Source organism: Odocoileus virginianus, chromosome 27 (genome assembly GCF_023699985.2).
Source record: "Odocoileus virginianus isolate 20LAN1187 ecotype Illinois chromosome 27, Ovbor_1.2, whole genome shotgun sequence".
Lineage (NCBI taxonomy): Eukaryota > Metazoa > Chordata > Mammalia > Artiodactyla > Cervidae > Odocoileus > Odocoileus virginianus.
The window spans coordinates 428,843-447,392 of NC_069700.1; the positions used below are offsets into that span (position 1 = coordinate 428,843).

Below are 18,550 nucleotides of genomic sequence, written 5' to 3' on the forward strand. Positions count from 1 at the left end.
TGGGAGAGAATCCGCCTGCAGTGCGGGAGAGCCAGGTTCGATCCCTGGGTTGGGAAGATCCCCTGGAGACGGGAAAGGCCGCCCACTCCAGTATTCTGGCCTGGAGAATCCCACGGACTGGATAGTCCACGGGGTCGAACGAGTGGGACACGACCGAGCAACTTTCACTTCTTTTTTGCACAGATCATTCCCCAGGGCAAGAACACACTTTCTAAAGGACAGCGACCGCTGGGGCAGCAGGCCGGGAAGTGTGCGGGGTCCCCTGGCCCCGGGGCAGTGACAAGAGCCACGTGATAAACAGATCAGAGGAGAGCAGTGTGTTTTATTTCATGAAAATAGATTAAAAAACAGACTGTGTAAAAGAATTAGGATTCTCAATAATTTACTATTATTTACACGAGCAAATTCTGGTCGTTAGTAGACTCTGTGAGGAGATGAACACACAGAACCCAGACTCTGCCCGAGGGCAGCGGGCGACCCGCCGGAGCACTCGGTGGCCTCCCGGCTCCCGTCTCCCAGGCTGACACGGCGGCTGCATCTCCGAGAGCTTGGCGGTGGGCAGGGCCCAGCGCCCTCACCCCTCGCAGGAGGCCAGGAGGGCTCCTTCCTCTCTGTGTCCCCCACGTGGGCACCGGCCAGCGGGTCCCTCGTGCCTGCAGCCGACACCCTACTCACGACCAACGTTCCGCCAACACCCCTGGGCTGACACGAAGCCCCCGGCTTCTGGGAAGAAGGTAGGATGCAGGACTGGAAGCCACACATCCTGGTCCCGGGAAACCTGGGTGAGAGAACACCCCCCGTGTCGTCCAGAACCTGGGGATCCAGCAACATCTCACTTGAAACGTCCTGTGCGCTGGTCTAGGGAGGGCACGTGGTGGGGGGAGGGTGGCCAGATGCCCTCCTGGGGGAGGGCCGGGTGTCCGGTCCTGGCCCCGGGCCGTCTTGCAGGCACTTGTGGTCGGTCCAGGCTCGATGGGGCGCGTCCTGGGATGCAGATGCAGGCAGGAAGAGCCCGAGAAGCAGCAGGGGCACTGGACCCCCGACCTGACTCCTGGCTGCTGGAGACATGGGTCTCCTTGGGGGCGGGCGGGCCGGGGGAGGAGCCCGGGGGGGCCTCAGTCCAGAATGTCCGTCTCGAAGGGCACCAGGTGGTAATAGGACAGGTTGGTGACGTAGGCCGCCGGGTCGTCCCCATCCTCCAGCTCGGCGGGGAACTCGCCCCCGCCCTCAAACCTGCGTGGGGAGGCAGGCGGTGAGGCTGGGCAGGAGCCTGACCCCCGCCCGCCAGAGCCAGCCCCTGGGAAGGGAAGGGCTGCCCAGCGGAGTGCAGGCTCCCGGCCCGTGAGCACAGACAGGGCAGAACCCGCGAACCCAGCCGGGGGCCCGCCAGCGACAGTCAGCACACTTACAGGTGCTCCGTGGGGTCCGCAGCCCCATGCTGGTCTTTGCTGTTTGGAATATTGTGGTCAATAACGATCGTTTCCGTATTTGCTAAACAGAATCCATTGGACCTCATGATTTCTGAAAACAAGAGAAATGAGGGAGGTCATTCACAAGGGTTTGAAGTTCTGACATTTGGGGCTCACACATCTCTCGTCCCCCTTCTCCGGCTGACACTTCCTGGACTGCGTGCCCAGCCCTTCCCTCAGTAGACCGCAGACCCCAAGAATAGGCACCGGGGGGTGGGGGGGGCATTAGCAGGGCAGCAGCTGCCTGAACGCTGGCTCGTCCCCGGCCGCCATCCCTGGTCAGCAAGCCCCACGCTCAGGCCTTCCACCTACCTCACCTTAGAAATGTGCTTAAAACACACTCCAGATTCCTGCTGCTTTCCCAAGTGACCAGCGTCTTCCACGCAGCGCCTGACGCACGCGGACAGCTCAGAGCAGCGTCCTCTGCCCCGGTCAGGCCACAGGACGCCCCATGTTGCCGTCTCAGTGGGCGTCCGATGCCCTGGTTGTCTGGGCACTGTCTCCTTTTATTTCTTATACCATAACCGTCAGTGAGATTATTTTATCCCCATGGACAGATTTGCTCTTTTTAAATAAGCAAGACTGTACCTTCGTACCTACTTTTAACCTTTATAGGTATTTTAGGTTCTTGGTTCTCAATTTTCTCAGTTTCTCTCCATAGGAAGACACTTGGGGAAACTACGCAAAAAAGAAGACAGAAAACTAGGCTTCCTCCTCCCCCTCCCAGGATGAAATGACGTTCATCACTCAGGTTTGCCGAGTAATGGCTGAAATTTCCCCTGACTTTCTGGAGAAGGGGTAATGCACGTCTCCCCGGCCCTGCCAGGAGGGCCGTTGGATCTGCCCCCTGCGAGCAGCACCAGCAAGCGGCTCGTCCCCGACCTGCCCTGCCGCTTGAGCCCAGCCAGAGCCCACCGCCTGAGGCAGCTCATGAGTCAGAAGAAGGAGCCGAAAACCAGCAAGAAATCAGGGTCAATGACACCACCGGCTGCAGAGAAGAGGCTGCCAAGTGCCTGAGCGGGCGGAGAGACCCACGGAGGACGACCCCTGACAGCGGGAGAAAGACCCCCAACCTCACAGTGTGAAATGTGGGACAGCACAGAGCCACTTTTTTTAAAATTAAAAAGCCATTCTTTTGAGCCATATCATGCAGCACGTGGAATCTTAGTTCCCTGACCAGAGACCGACCCCAGGCCCCTGCCTTGGGAGTGTGGATCTCAACCACTGGCCAGCAGGGGAGCGTCCAGGAACACCTTTTTCACCTCTTTTATTACCTGACTGAAATCTGCCCCAGGAAGCACGTAAAACCTCAGCGACCCCAGCACAGCCAGCTGACAACCCCAAACCCTGTCTCCCACCCTCTCCAGGGGAATGGGGGGATAGAAGAACCTTACAAGTGAAAACAAACATCAGTGCTGCAAGTAGAGTCACCTCATATGGGAATCTCCTAGTCTTTATTAAATGTGAGATCTGCAGTTCTAGAACCCGGAATCTAGAAAATGGAACCAGACCCCGAAACACATTTGTCACAAATCATTCCTTAATTGTTGGTGAAGAGAAGCCAGCTGGGCCTTCAGGAAACTCCAGTTCTACCAGTTAAGCCTGTGAAGGAGGTTACTCTTTGCTGTTTTTCAGCCTGTAAAATCAGAGAAGGCAATGGCAACCCACTCCAGTACTCTTGCCTGGAAAATCCCATGGACGGAGGAGTCTGGTAGGTTGCAGTCCATGGGGTTGCTAAGAGTTGGACACGACTGAGCGACTTCACTTGCACTTTTCACTTGCATGCATTGGAGAAGGCAATGGCCACCCACTCCAGTGTTCTTGCCTGGAGAATCCCAGGGACGGGGGAGCCTGGTGGGCTGCCGTCTATGGGGTCACACAGAATTGGACACGACTGAAGCGACTTAGCAGCAGCAGCAGCAGCCTGTAAAATGGGAATAACAGTGTCTATCCTAAGGGGCACTGGGGGGCTGGGGGGTGGCGTTAAATGAGATAGTTTTTATAAAGAATCTAACAAACGCTGGTGAAAATTAAGGCTGAGACTGTACAAATGCCTGGCTAATAAAAAATTAAATTATATTTCCAGGCTTCCCAAACCTTAATACTTTGGGTTTTGTGGCTGATATCAATTCATCTAAGTAACCAGATAAAGGCCGAGGTGTATGCTTCATTTTAAGCTGCACGGTTTTCTTAGAGATGGTAAGAAGCTTTTAGATTAACATGGGGTGAAGAATGTTTCTGGTTCCATTGACCCAAAGCCTCGCCAAAGGGGCCAGAGAGCTTGTCAGAACCCGGGAGGGCCCGGGAGGCGGCTGGTCCCTCTGCCACGAGCGCCTGATGCCACCTAGTGGGGCCCTGGCCCCTAGCCGGTCAACCGGAGGCCTGAGTGTGCACCAAGGCAGGGCTGCCCCCAGGCGGCATCGCCTCCAGAGAGGCCACATCAGAGGTGCCAGAAGCTGCCGAGGAGTCTGGGAGGAAGGGTGGTGAGAGCGGGCACGGGCGCTCTCAGGAGCGAGGGGAGCTGAGCAGGACCGGAGCGGACGTGCACGGGCAGGGATTGCGGGGAGAGAGGACACAGGCCCGGCGGGCAGGAGGTGGGTGCCCGGACTGAGGGGGGCTCCGCAGCGACGGGAGACCCAGAGGGGCCACATCCCGACCTGCCCAGGACCACAGGAAATCAACAAGTCAATGAGCCAGGAAGTCAGATCCGGGGTGGCCCACGCGGGTACTGACGATGCATCCCCGGGGGGAGGCCTGGCCGCTGGAGACTCTGTGCCTGGGGACCCCCGAGTCTGTGCACACCCCGAATACGGGCCAAGACTGGGGAGCAGGGCCTCTCTCAGCAGCCAGGACCTCAGGGGCTGGCGGTGCTGCTGTGAGGAACCATGTCCTGGAAAGGACCTCTGAACTGACCCTCTTCTCGTCTGGATACGTTCATTTCGTCACTCAGTGAACGAGGAAGGTACATCTTGCCTCTGGCGGGAACACCCTCCCCGGCCCCCGAGGGGGTGGTCCTGCAGGACCTCGCCCAGGCCCGGACAAGTCCCTGGGCTCCTGGGCCAGACCTCTCCCTGCAAAACGCTCCTCAGAGCCTCGCCTGCAGCACCGAGGAGAGTCTAGCGCTGTACTGATGCATACGGCGCGGATCAGAGGAAGCTGGCAGCGGGCTGAGCCCTGGCTTCCCCTCGCTCTCCTGAGACCTGCAGGACCATTTCCAACCGCTGCTGACTGTTGCCAGAAGGCACGGCCCAAGGCCCACACTGAGGAGCCCCAAGCCGAGCGTCCCTTTCTGTCCCACCTGCCCTAAAGCCCAGAACAAAGGCAATGCCACACGAGCTGAACTCGCATTGTTGCAGGCTTGATGATGGATTCCAGCCATTCGCTTCACAATGCCTCATTAATGCTTTCCTCATAGACTGCTTTTTTTAATAAGTTCCAATTTATACACCCCTGGAAGCAGGCAGCGGGCAAGCCGCAGGCCAGCAGGGAGAAGCACACCATTTCACAAGATCTGGAAGCAGCTCCTCTCCTCTGCTTCCGTCCTTCTGTCAGGTCTGCTTTCTGGGCCCCAAGGGGGGCAGGCATGCCCAGCACGTGGACAGTGGGCTGGGAAGGTTTCCGGACCCCTCGGCCGCCCACGGCAGCGCTGTCCCCACACCCACCCCGCGCCTCCCCTGCAGGTCTCACCTGAGATCTTCACCGGACTCTGAAAGCTGGGTTGAATTTTATGCACGTTGTCATTCTTTAACACCTGATCCAGGGGCGATCTTTCGAAGAAGGTGAGCACGACTTCTGACCTGGAGTACTGGGAGGAAACACGTTCCTTCCTACACACGTTCCTCCCGCGGGATGGAGGCGATGGTCCAGGGGTTGGGGGGGCTCGGGGCTTGGGGCAGGCGGGACGGGGACCATGTGCCAGGCCTGTGCCGATGTTTCACACACGTCTGCCTCACTTTCCAGTAAACTGTGAGCCCCTTGCTTCTGCTTCTTCCCAAGGGAGAAAACACTGGAGCTCCCAGAGCCCAAGGAGGCGCTCTCTCCTTGGCTCCTGGCCCCGCCCCACCCCCCACACCTCCAGGAGGGCGCCCGCCAACCCACCTGCCCACCAGCACCCCCGCTGCGCCCCCACCTTGCGAGGCATGCTGATGATGGCCTTGAGAAGCTTCTCCACCTCGTTAAGCCTGGTCTCGATATCATGGGCGTCCTTTATGGCGACCAGTCCTGGGGTCGAAGCAGAAATGCCTCCATCAGAGAAGCAGGCCAGGACGTGGGCTCCCAAATGAAACACAGACCAGCAGGCAGCCCCCAGCGGGGATGCCACCCTGCGGTCGCCCTCCACAGAAGACCTCTGGGAAAGGCGCTCCACGTCACATGGGCTCAGTCCTGCCCCGAGAGCCTGGTCCTCAGCCTCAGTTCGGGTTTCAACGACCCAGAGTGATGAAGGTGTGTGCTGAAGAGGGGCCGTCTGAGAGCCACAGGGAGACCACGGAAGGAAGGCCTCTCCGCGTGGGACTGTCGGGCCAGCTCCGTCCACACCGTGGACAGTGGGCAGGGCCGGAGCTCGGCCCCTCCAGGGTGGTGGCTGCAGCCTCAGAGGCTGCCTCCCCGCCGCCCCCAGGGACACAGCCATGGCGACCACGGGTCCCTCGGAGCCCATACGAGAGAAGCCATTTAGCTGTGGGGTTTAGAAGGGGGAAATCAGATCTTTACTCAGAGAAAACCAGCATGGGCGTGACTTGTGGCATCTCCCAGGAATCTGAGCTTCTACCCCTCACTCCAGTTACCAGCAGTCTTGACTGGCTATTAGAAAGCACAGTACTTTGTCTTTAAAATTCGAGAGCTAACAGGCAGGAGGAGAAGAGGGCGACAGAGCAAGAGATGGTTGGATGGCATCACCGACTCGATGGACGTGAGTCTGAGCAAGCTTCAGGAGTTGGTGATGGACAGGGAGGCCTGGCCTGCTGCAGTCCACGGGGTCGTAAAGAGTCGGACATGACTAAGCGACTGGACTGAACTGCACAGAGAGTCGGGTGTGTTTCCGTCTTCCCGTGAGCTGTGCAGAGGAGCACCGACTTTCCCAGGACCGGTCCTTCACATCAGCTTCCCAGGGAAAGAACAACTCGGATTCCCAGGACATTTCACAGGACCCGGGATCCTAACCTCAGAGGCTGGTGTCCCGGAACTACTTTCAGTCACTGAATCTCAGTTTTCAGAAGTTCCGGTTTTGTTTGATAGGAGAAAGGCTGTTCATTTTGTGGGCAACTCACTAAGCCCACATTGAGATAAAATTAACTTCCTAAACTGCCTAACTGAAATTCAGAGGCCCCAGAACACACGGTCCATGGAAGCCAGGGGCGCCCCAGACACAGGGCGGTTCTGAAAGTCCAGGCTGAGCGGGGGCCCATGCATCAGCTGGCGTTGAGAATGTCCCAAGGTCAGGAGCTGGTCCCTGAACTCCCTGGAGACAGGCCAGGCCCCTCACCTGCTCACCCGGGCTCTGCTGCTCAGCGGGCTGCCTGGTCCTGACCAACGCTCGGCCACGTGGGCCCAGACAGCCGGCCGCAGACCCCAGACTCCAGACCACACACCCCGTGCTGCCCCGCGTGGCGCCCCAGCCGTCGGCAGGGAGACGGGCCTGAGCCACCCCTCTATCCCAGGCTGCCCGCCCCACCGCCGCCTGGCAGGCTGGGGGTAACAGGAAGGGAGGAAGCTACACCTGGGGCAGAGTCTCAGGGTCTCAGAACACCTCCTCCCAGGCCTGCGTGCTTGTTTAGAAGTTCTCACACACACACCTCCGAGATCCCTCTCCCACTGTGGAGGGAAAGAGGGATACTGCAGAAATTCTCTGAAAAGTTGTTTTGAGAGGGGACAGTCGTATAAATCATCCCCACAAAGTGCTTCTTTGTTCTAAGACAAGAAAACCATCACATTTCAGTTTTTATTACACCTAGAATACTGCTGTTAAACCACAGGTTCATGACACAGTAGTTGTGTTTTTATATTCTGTAAGGACAAGACAGGAAGATTAGCCTTGCGTATGGCCAATGCACACAGCACATTTATACCCACTTTCTGGGACATAAAGCCTACCGTTGGGCGTATAACCACCAAGGGTGCCAGAGTCGATAAACACATTCTGGTCTCTGCTGACCTTCCTTTGGGGTTCCAGAATCAGAACGCAGCACACAGGATGCCCAGTTCCATGTGCACTTCAGACACAGCGAATAATGCGGTAGCGTGGACAGACAAACTAAAGACTATTCATTGTTGATCTGAAATTCAGACTTCTGGGTGCCCTGTCGCTCTGCCCTCCTGGTGACATTTCCAGGAGGAAGCAGAGAAAGGCAACAAGTGTCTCCTCAGACTTCGGGAACACACCAGCGTTCCGGCTCGGGACACAGACCCTGGGGACCCTCCCCAGCGCACCTCATCAGCTGGTACCCTGTGACCCCACACCCTCATTCTGAGTAGGACCCTGCGGTTCTCGCCCCGCCCCATGTCCTCAGCCTGAATTCTGTCTGTGGAAAAACTTCAGCCAATGAATAAGTTTAATCAGAGACGTGAGAACAAGCAGGAAAAAAAAAAGGAAAACAGTCAAAGGAAACTAAATAGTGATGACACAGTCACTAAGCATAGTCAAGGAGCTTTAGTTTCTTCCCGGGAGCTACAGATGATATTCAGAGCCACATCCCGAGAGTTGTCTTACAGACAGGGAGACCCACCAGGCGGGCGGAGCCCGTGATGACGTGTGCACGCCCGTGATGACGTGTGCACGCACGTGAGCTCAGCCTCTCCGTCGCGTCGGATTCTCCCGCCAGGCTCCTCTGTCCGAGATTCTCCAGGCAAGAATCCTGGAGTGGGTTGCCGTGCCCTCCTACAGGGGATCCTCCCGACCCAGGGGCTGACCCCGCGTCTCTTACACCTCCTGCGTTGGCAGACAGGTTCTTTACCACTAGCGCCACCTGGGAAGCCCCAGAGGGGAAGCCAAATGGTGCTCCTAGGAAACGAAAACACACTTCAAGACAAGAAGGGCTGAAGACATTTCAACGGGGAAAGAAGCTGCCGGAATCCCTCCGGCAAGAACAGAGGGACAGGCGATTGTGCGACGCTGCGGCTTTCAGCTGGGGCACTTTGATTTCCCCAAAACAGGTGCCCAGAGACCACCAAGGCGACTGGGACCAGCGTTCCTGAGGCAAGACCTCCTTCCTCCGAGGGAACCCGTCCACGTGAATGACCAGGACTTTGGCCTCTTCCCAGGGCAGGGGGGCTGTGGCCAAAAGTCCAGATTCACAAGCAATAGATTCCGCTGGGTGCCTCTGAGAGGCTGCCCCCCGCCCCACAGAGCCCCTGTCCCAACCTCACATCAGGGCAGGGAGGGGTCACCACCAGCCACGTGGCCTTCAAGGGCCGGGCCCTCTCCAAACTCCAGGGCCCACATTTCTCTCCTCTCCTGGGCCTGGACATCACTGTCCTTTGGTAATTTGTAAAGTGGGGGGTGGGGGTGGTGGAGGTGGGGTGGTAGGAGGTGGGTGGGGACATAACGGGCAGCTGGAGCCCGCATCGCCCAGGACAGATGGTGCATTGAGACCCCAGACCAAGCACCCACAGCCCGGGGCTTCCTGGTCTACCCACTCTGTTCCTCCTCTGTGACCCACAGCTTTGGCTATTACAGGCTGGTACCGCTCTTCCAAATGTCACTTGTTTACAGGAAGGATTTTAAATTTTATTTTCAAAAATGTGCTGACGTACAATCATTTGGGATTATCTAGGAACGTTAGCTTTTGTATTCCAAAAATTGTTGGCGGAGCAAAAACTGTGGGGCTCTTGTTTGACTCCGTTTTACCGTCTGAGATCGCGGCTCTAAAAACTGCAAGAGGGTAAGATGCTTTTGAATTCGCGAGGTTGGACAGAGAAACGCCAACCAGGCTTCCTGATTATGGGCTGTTGCCATTCCAGGGCCCACCAGCAGAGGGCTCCAGCGGCGCGTGAGGACCCACTGCATCCACGTTGTCCTCGCAGGAGGCTGACTCGGAACGCTTCCCGTCCCGGAACATTCTCTCATTTCTGATAAACCACAGTCAGTGACACAACCTCAGTTTTAAAAGTTCACTCGACACAGCTTCTGACGTGAGAAATTTATCCAGACGTCGCCCAAAACAGTTAACAATTTGAAACCCGAAAACTGATACCACGACCGTGTGTAAATTTCAGTATGTTGATTTCACATCCTTTTGGGGGTTAACTTTCAGGCTAGAGCAGCCACGGGGGCCCTTCTGTCCAAACTGGTGCAGCCTTGAGACGCGAGACCACGACATGAGCTTCTGTGAGTTCCAGGGTAGGCCTTTATATGAACACCGACTCGTTCTCAGAACCCAAACTGAACACGCTGGTCGGAGCACAAAGATCAGGCTCTGAGCAGACACAGACCAGCGTCCTCTCTGCAGACACCTGGCCCCACGTCCCACTTCCCTGGCGGAGGCCCCGGTGTCTGAGCCAGCCTCCAGGGCCGGGCTCGGGGCTGAATCCAGCTGAGCGCCTGGGGCCCCTTCAATTCTGGGTGTGAACACAGATCCTTCTCTCAGTCGGGAAGGCGAGTCTGTTACCCAGAGAGCGCAAGTCCCTCGACTGGAGACCCACAACAGAGCCCCGGGGGAAATCTTCTGTGAGGGGAACTCCCCGGCTGAATCAAGTAAGACAGTGCGTTTCAGAAGTCCAGCCCTCACTGTCCAGAGAAGCAGACAGGATGGACGAGGTGAGGAACGCAGGGTCACCTTGCCTGCACAGAGATGCACATGCTTTAAAAGCTGTTGTTCCTGTAGCCGCTGTCGTGTCTGACTCTTTGCGACCCCGTGGACTGTAGCCCGCCAGGCTCCTCTGTCCTTGGGCTTTTCCAGCCAAGAACACCGAAGTAGGTTGCCATTTCCTTCTCCAGGAGGTTTTTCCAACCCAGGGAGCGCGTCTGCGTCTCCTGCACCAGCAGCAGATTCTTCACCACTGAGCCACCGTGTTACAGGGAGTGTAACACAGATTTTGGAAACAAAGTGTTTTAAATTTCCCAGGAAAACCCCCCATGATAACCTCCTAAATATGTGTTGTCTGTATAGACGGTCAGGGTAAAAGCAGTGGGGACTCACTCGCTGAGCTCGAGAGCGAACCCAGCTGATTCTTCTTCGTTAGACTCAGCGTCCAGACCGCAGCCCGCTCTCTCCAGGTGGCCTGCGGCCTCCCGCCCGAGCGGTGGGGCTCGGGTCTCTGCCCTGAGCTCCCCCTGCTGCACACGAGGCTCGGTCCTCCCCGTCGACCTCCCTGGCCCAGTGACGCTCACGGTGACACTGGAGGCCAGGAGTTTCTCCCCCGATTCTCCCAAGGACGAGGGCGGGCAGGGAAGGCAGGCAGCGGAGACAGAAGGGCAGACACCAGGTAACACGTCCGGACACCCGGGGCCCGGCTGAGGGAAGACTTCTGGCTGTGTCTTCCCAGGCCTGTGAGGTGCTCCCCTCCCACCAAGCCCTCCTGCCCCAGGCCGCCTCCTTCTCCTCCAACCACGAGCAGAATTCCTTACTGGACTTCAGACTCAGCATGCCTAAGGAGCCACTCGCTGAGCGAGCCTTAGTTCGCCTTAAAACTCGGAAGGAATTTAAGGAATAAACAGCACCCGCCCCAGGCCAGGCCCTCCAACAGGAAGCCCGGGGCTGTGTCAGGTCAGGTAACGGCACCGGGCCACAAGACCCTGCGCCCAACGTGACCGCGGGGAGGCGTCTGAGGGCGGCGCGGCAGGGGGGACCCTCTTTTCAGCGCTGACAGCCAGAAGGGCTCGGGGAAGTCTCTGGTCACCCAGGGAAGTAAATGTGAACAAAAGCGCCAATAAGGACAATTTTAACAGGATGATGGTACCAAGCCCCAGTAACACCGAGTCCTTGCTCACAGTCCCCAACTCACTGCTGGCGGCCGCTGGGCTGCGCCGGGGCCCGGGGTCCCCATGGTGGGCATCGCTCCTGTGGCCCCTCCTGCAGCTCCGGGCGGAGCCCCGTGGAGCAGGCACACCCAGCCCGCGTCTCAGGGGTCTGCCGTCACCTCTCACTGCACACCCACCTTCCCTGGCTTTGAAGGCCCCCAGCCACAGGCACCTTCTGCCTCTTGGGAAAGCGTGGATAAAAACACACGGTGGAGTCGCGGCAGGCCCACGCTTGTTTTACAGAGAAGAGGACCGCGACCCGGGAGCCAGCCCCAGGGCAGCTGGATGCTACCAGCAGGGCCCGGGGCTGAGAGGCAGAGCCAGGCCTTCGCGTGGACACCTGGTGGGAGGTGACCGCGGCCGGGAAGCTCCAGAGCCAGCGACAGCTGTGAGCTTCCGACCGCTCCTTCCCCGACCGGGAGCTGGCGCGGGGCACCGGGGTCCACAGTGCAGCCAAGGCCACGGGGCCATGTGCCACCAACGGGGCACGCAGTGTCCGGGGCACAGACAGGGGGCTCGGAGCAACGGCTGGGCGTGGGTTCGGGAAGGAACACAGCACTCAGAAGGGAGGGGGCAGCGGCTCCCAGGAGGCGGGTGTGGCCGCCTCGGGACCTGGGGGGCGGCAGAGCCTGGCAGCCCGAGCCAGGAGCCCTGCGTATGGAAGAGGTTCAGAAATAGATCTGTGAAGCGGAGAAATCCCCCAAAACGCCCCAGAGAAGGGAAAACGGCCCCCTCCTTGGAAGAGGTGGACCCCCCTGCAGGGAAGCCGGGCTGGGGGCCACGCCGGGAGCAGGCAGGGCAGGACCCCAGCCCCAGTGCGGCGCCGTCGGGCGGGAGAAGGTGGCCTTCGTGCCGCTGCTCCGCGGCCCGGAGCCCTGCGGCCGCTGCTGCATCCTCAGCCACTTTCACCGAGAAAGTGAACTCGGGGGTCCTGCAGTTGTCCCCCAAATCGGACAGCGATCTCCCCCCTGGTGAGGGGAAAGCACGGAGCTGCCTGAGAGCAGGGCCTGGGAGTGTGCGCCGTCCCTGGAGCTGTTGGTGGCCGGGGGCGTCCTGGCCAGCAGGCCTGCATCTGGGCCCCGCTGGTGGAAGGACACACCTTCCGTCCACCCCACGTCTGACAGAGGGTCAGAGAGCACGCAGGCAGATCCAGGTCCCCCGGGGACAAGAGTGAACGGATGACACCCCAGCACACACGTAGGCTCTCAAGAAGGGGCCTTCCTTGGAGAAACGCTAAACCTCTGCGCTCGGTCAGCTCCTCCCGTCGGCATTCGGCCTCACCTGACGCCCCCGACAGGCACATCTGGCCTCTCAGTAAAGCCCAGGGTCTCCCTCCCAGACCAGCTGTGTTCGACCACGTCCCACACCTTCCCCGGGCTTCCCTGGTGGCTCAAAGGGTAGAGAATCTGCCTGCAACGCAGGAGACCCAGGTTCGATCCCTGGGTTGGGAAGTTCCCCTGGAGAAGGGAATGGCAACCTATTCCTGTATTCCTGCCTAGAGAGTCCCCAGGACAGAGGAGCCTGGTGGGCTACAGTCCACGGGGTGACAAAGAGCAGGGCACAGCTGAGTGACCAACACACACACACATCATCCCTGGCGTCTCTCCTGGTCCTCCAGCCTTTCTCAGCATGGCAGCCAGACTGCCCGTCCATCAAGTCCCTCCGCTCCCAGCTCTCCATCCCCAGCAAGAGCCTCGCGCTAAGCGCAATCTGCCCACTCCCCACCTTCCACCTGCCCTCCAGCCACAGCATTTCTCTCCCTACCCAGATACCTGGGCTCACGCCCGCCTCAGGGCCTTTGCACGTGCGCTGGCAGCCCCATCCCAGGCACTCACATCCCTTACTGCCCCCTCCCCCACTGGCCCATCTAAAAGTGAACCCTTCACCTGCCCCAACAAGTCACAGCTCCTCTCCTTCCCTCCTCAAATTCCTTTCTTCTGAACATGTGCAACCATCAACCATACTTTTAACTTATCTTGACTATTATCAGATTCTTCTAACCGAGACACAGAATCAGGAGGGAAGCGGTTTGTCTGTTTTGTTCTCTGCTGCGTCCTCAGCACCTAGAAGCTGCCGGGCACAGGGGAGGCCCTGGGAGATACTCGCGGAGTGAACGCAAAGCCAAAGTGTTGGTATTACAGTAATCAGGAAACGATTACCCGACCACTTTGGAAACAGAATCTCTCACTGCGGAGATGACTGTGTAAGGTCTGAAATGGGGTGCTATTAAAAAAAAATGATCAAAATAGTCCAAAAACTCCAAGTAGTCATTGGGAAATTCTGCATGATTGTCTTTTAAAGCGTAAACCTTTCCAGACGTGAGCGATATAACAGGCAAGCGACCCTGCCACATCTGGTCAGGAAGCCCTGAACCAATGTGTTATGCAGAGGGGATGTCAGCTGGAGACTTGGCCCACCTGTGTCAGAGTGTGGGAAAAAGCAGAGAGGGACACCTCAGTCACCCAGAGATAACAACATGCCCAGGAAGCAGCCGCCTCCCTCTCCTGGCAGGGGGACAAGGAAGCAAGGACGCGGGCATCAGATCCGGATGCAGAGGAGCATAAGGTCAAGATGCCAAGGAAAAGGACAGAGGAAGCAAGACAAGTCCTGAGGGCCGCCTCGCCCAGACGGGAGGCCAGGGAGGCGGTCAGTGAGCTCTGAGCCGCCACTGCACACAGAAGTTTACCACCTGACTGGAAACACACACAGTCCACGGACAGACGGCCAAGGCAGCACCAGTGTGTGCAAAGGAAGGGACCGTGCACGCGCTGCACAGACACACTCCCCCCGCAGCTCCCCAGGGGGCTCAGCATCCCGAGTGCACGCGGAGCCTAGGGGGCAGGTCGGGGCCAGGGCTGCCCCGTGCCCTGGAGGTGTCCAGTCCTCCGCTGACAACAGTGGCCAGGATGAGCTCTGGAAACCAGACTTGCTCACAGAACTTTTGAAAGAGACAAGAGGGTCAATCTAACCCAGCCCAGAAATATGCAGTGAGTTTAAACTGAGGGCCTCTGATGGGGAATTACACTGAGAAAACCCGCCATCTCAACACAACACACACTTCTGGATGCCTTTTGCATGTATGGTTTGGACATCCAGTCCATCTTTTTCTGCAAACAGTAAATCTGCCTGGAAATAAAGTGAACTCTTCTTTGATGTATTTTACCTAGCAAACAACTTCCTTGGACTAACGAGGACTGAAGGAAGGAAAAGGCCTTCCTGTGGGTGTACAGCACACTCAGGTGGTGCTGGGGCAGCGGCTTGCCTCCAAGCAGAGAACTGAGACCCAGACAGGGGGTTAGTGTCGCCCCTCCTCGGCCCCAGAGGCACTGAGCTGGCCTCGCAGGAGGCCCCCCAGTCAGATGGCAGTCTTCCCGCTGCCTTGACTGTCAGGACACAACCGAGAAGATGGTTCCCACAGCCCATCACGGGCCCTTAGAGAGCGTGCACACTCGACCCTGGTCTTCACCTAACTGCCCCGCACCCCCCACACATAATGCCCACGTCTGATTCTCCCTTCAGACGCTTAAACGCAGCTGAGATCCCTTCGGCGTCTTGCTTTCTCCCTGGTGACCGACCTCTTCCTGCCTCCCTGTGGGTGGCCCACTCTGCAGAGGCAGTCCGCGCTGACACGTCGGAAACTCAGGACTGACCCAGTGCAGCCTGCACACACAGACGGAGCTGGGAGCGTGCGCGAGCACGGCGGGCGTGGGTGTGCACGGCAGGTGTGTGTGTACATGATGGGAGTCTGTGTGTGCAAGGCAGGCGTGTATGTGCATGATGGGAGTGTGTGTGTGCAAGGCAGGTGTGTGTGTGCACTATAGGGGCAGGTGTGTGTGTACATGACGGGAGTGTGTGTGCACGATGGGGCGTGTGTGTGCCCGGTGGGTGTGGGTGTCATGATGGGGGCAGGGGTGTGCGTGATGGGGACGTCTGTGTGCAAGGCAGGTGTGGGTGTGCATGATGGGTGTGTGTGTGTGTGCAGGACGGGGGGTGCGTGTATGCATGGGGGTGTGAGTGTGCACAGCAGGTCACGTGCCTCAGTCACCCGCCTTCTGCACAATGTGGGCGTGTGTGTGCACAGTGGGGGTGTGTGTGTGGCGGGTCACGTGCCTCACACTCACCCGCCTTCTGCTCCGTGGAAGGCCGTTTCCTCACCAGGTCCCAAGACAACTGAAGCTGCGCCTTCCTCCCCACGACCTGTGACCCCCGTCAGAAGCCGCTGAGGGTGACAACCGAAGCCACATCCCCGGAGGACTTGCTCCTGCCAGACCCGGAGCACGCGAGCCGACGCGCAGGGAAGGTGGGTGCGCACTGCTGAGCGGCTCCTCTGACGGGGAGACCCGGAGGCCCCGGAGGGCATGAGGGGATGCGGGGAGGGCAGACTCTGGCTAGCTCTCCAGGGCTCTTATTTGCTTACGGCCCTCCCCGTTCTAGAGATGTAAGGCATGGACTAAAGTGCTGTTCCGTCATCTAAGCTTTCCTGATCTGGGCATCCATCTGATACACTGAAAATACAATAATACACACACACACCCAAGCAGCGAGTCAAGGTAAGCTGCTGCCATCTTTGGGATGGCACTAAACCCCCTCCAGAGCAGCCATCAGCCTGAGGCTCCAGGGGCAGGGCCGGCAAACTTGCCAGCCTTGGGAGACTTGCCAAATGATGGTCTGCCAGAAGATGTGTCATGAGAATGAGCTAATTACCCAGATAATTCACGCTGAGGCGGGGCTGTCACCAGGGGGGTGGAGAGTATCCCAACACCTCAAGGAGACGCCCCGAAGGTGCCCCTGGGCTGGGCTTAGAGGGCGGCACCGCCTTCCCAGTGGGGCAGGTGGTCCCGCGTGTGCGGCGGGGAGGGGGCCCAGCCCTCCAGGCTCAACTTCAGCCTCCGCTCGCTCTCCTCCAGCCTCCTCTGCCCGGCCAGCCCGTGGGCCGCGGAGAGGAAACGGGAAGCCACCCAGTCCCGGCGAGCCAGGAAAGTCACAAGGCCTGGAGGAGGCGGCTGGGTTCATCAGACCCAAGGCGGACCCACCCCGGCGGCCCCTCCCGGGGAGGGACAGAGGCCGCGTGGCACCGCACACTCCTGCTGTCGGCCGCCGGGGACGGGGGGAGCGGCCCCGTGGGGTGGGGGGCGGGGGCAGACAGGGCGCGCCCCCCGCGGGCCGCTGTCCTTAACTCTTCCCCAACGCTCCCGCAGCCCCTCTGGCCGCGCCTGTCCTGCCTGCCTCGGCCGGCACGCAGACTGCCGCCCGCCCGCCAGTGCTCTTCACGGTCCAGGGACGGGCGGGAGTCTGAGGATCCCCGTCCCGTGCCAGGGGCCGTGGGGTCGCCAATCCGGCTTAACAAGCGCCCCAGCGGGTCCCCCTCGCACTTTATACGAGCCCACTCCTGCCTCCCAGCCCTCGAGGCCCTCGGTTCCCCGAGCCCCCCGACACCCCCAGCCCCCCAGGCCGGGCCCGCGCCCACCTTGGCGCAGCGGCGCCCGCGCCAGCTCTGGCCGGTCCTCTGGGAAGGCGTCGCGGAGGCGCTGCCACAGGCGGCCCAGGTCGGCCAGGCTGCGGTGCAGGTAGAGCACGCTGCGGTCCGACCACTCGGTACGGATCTCGAAGAACTCCTCCTCGTCGCCGCGCCGGCTAACGACGAGCCGGCGGATGCCGTTCACCCAGCAGCCGCGCACGAACATGTTCACGAGCGACGTGCCCTCAAACACCGCCGAGGCCATGCCGCGGGCCGCGCATCCCCGGCCGGCAGGAGCGCGCCCGCCCCGGCCGGGGTCCACCCGCTGCCGGGGTCCGCGCGAAGTCCGTCCGGGGCCGGGGTCCACCCGCGGCGGCGGTCCGTCCCGGGCCGGGAGCTGTCTGCAGCCGGGATCTATCCCGGGCCGAGGTCTGTCCGGGGTCCACCGGCGGCCGGAGTCTATCCGGGGCCGGGGTCCGTCCGAGGTCTGTCCAGAGTCGGAGCGATCCGGGATCTGTCCGAGGTCCACCCGCGGCCGGGGTCCGCGCGAGGTCCGTCCGGGGCCGGGAGCCGTCTGCAGTCGGGATCTATCCCGGGCCGGGGTCCCTCCGAGGTCTGTCGAGAGTCGGAGCGATCCGGGGTCTGTGCGGAGTCCGTGCGGAGTCCGGGTTTGCCCGAGGCCGGGGCCGGGTTGAGGTACTCCCTTAACCTGTCCGGAGACCGGCTCCGTAGGGGCCCGCCCGGGGCCAGAATACGCGCGCTCTCCGGGGTGGCGCGGCCACAGGCTTATAAGGCGCTTCCCACCGCGAGCGGCGCGGTCCCGACGTCGAGGCCGAGAGCGCCTCCGCCGTCCCCGCCCCCGGGCGGAGGGGTGGCCTGGCCGCCGCGCCCCGCGCCGCCTCCGGAGCCCGCGCCGCTGGGGCCGCGGGTCCCCGGGCCGCTGGGCGGAGCGGAAACCCGAGCGCCGGCCCCGCCTCCGCGCCCCGCCCGCCTGCCGTCCCCCTCCCCGGGCCGCGAGCCGCCGGCCCGGCCCGGAAGAGACTGGGCCGGGCTTCGGGTGGCGACTGTTCTCGTCTCGTTTCTCGATCCTGGGAAACTCTCGGGTCGGGGGGCTACGCACCCCACCTGACCTGCGGGGGTGGAAGCTGAATTTACGTGCGGCGGGGCGCACCGCTCCGGGAACCCGGCGCCGGGACTGTCTGGCGGGTTCCTGCCGCCCTCACGTCCACCCCGGGCCGGGCCCGAGGCCGAAGCCGCCCGCCCCGCGTCCCCCGCGCATTCCAGTCGCGCCTCTGCCCGGACGCGGCAGGGGACGGACGCCGCCGCGTGCCCGCGCCAGCCCCCAGGGCCCCCACCCCCGGAAGGAGAGGGAACCGGCTGCTCAGAAGCGGGCCGGGCCGGGGACGGTGGAAAGGGCCCCGGGGAAGAGCGTCCCCGCCTGCTGGGCGCGTGCTGAGCCGAGGGGTTTCGGGAGTGGACCCGGGCACCTGCCCGGGGGAGAACCGGGGGTCGCGGCCGCCTGCTCCGCAGGGTGGTCCTCACTGGGTGGTAACTTCAAGCCAGAGTTCAAGAATCGAAGTTAGTTCAGGCGTTGGAACTCGGTTGCAGAGTGTCTCGGGCGGCCTCACGTCGCCCGCGGCGGGGTGGGCAGACCCAGGGCGAGGCCCT

At 60.6% G+C, this 18,550-nt stretch overlaps 1 protein-coding gene across 1 annotated transcript; it reads right to left on the reverse strand.

Moving 5' to 3' along the window:
• Positions 1–302: 302 nt before the first annotated feature.
• On the reverse strand, positions 303–17,810 carry PXDC1 (PX domain containing 1). Its single transcript, XM_020914866.2, has 5 exons — positions 16,892–17,810; positions 5,599–5,690; positions 5,157–5,274; positions 1,410–1,521; positions 303–1,233 (listed from the first exon to the last, which is right to left on the reverse strand). The coding sequence occupies exons 1-5, from the start codon at positions 17,145–17,147 to the stop codon at positions 1,116–1,118; spliced, it is 696 nt and encodes a 231-aa protein (XP_020770525.1). The 5' UTR covers positions 17,148–17,810; the 3' UTR covers positions 303–1,115.
• Between the last annotated feature and the right edge of the window lie 740 nt (positions 17,811–18,550).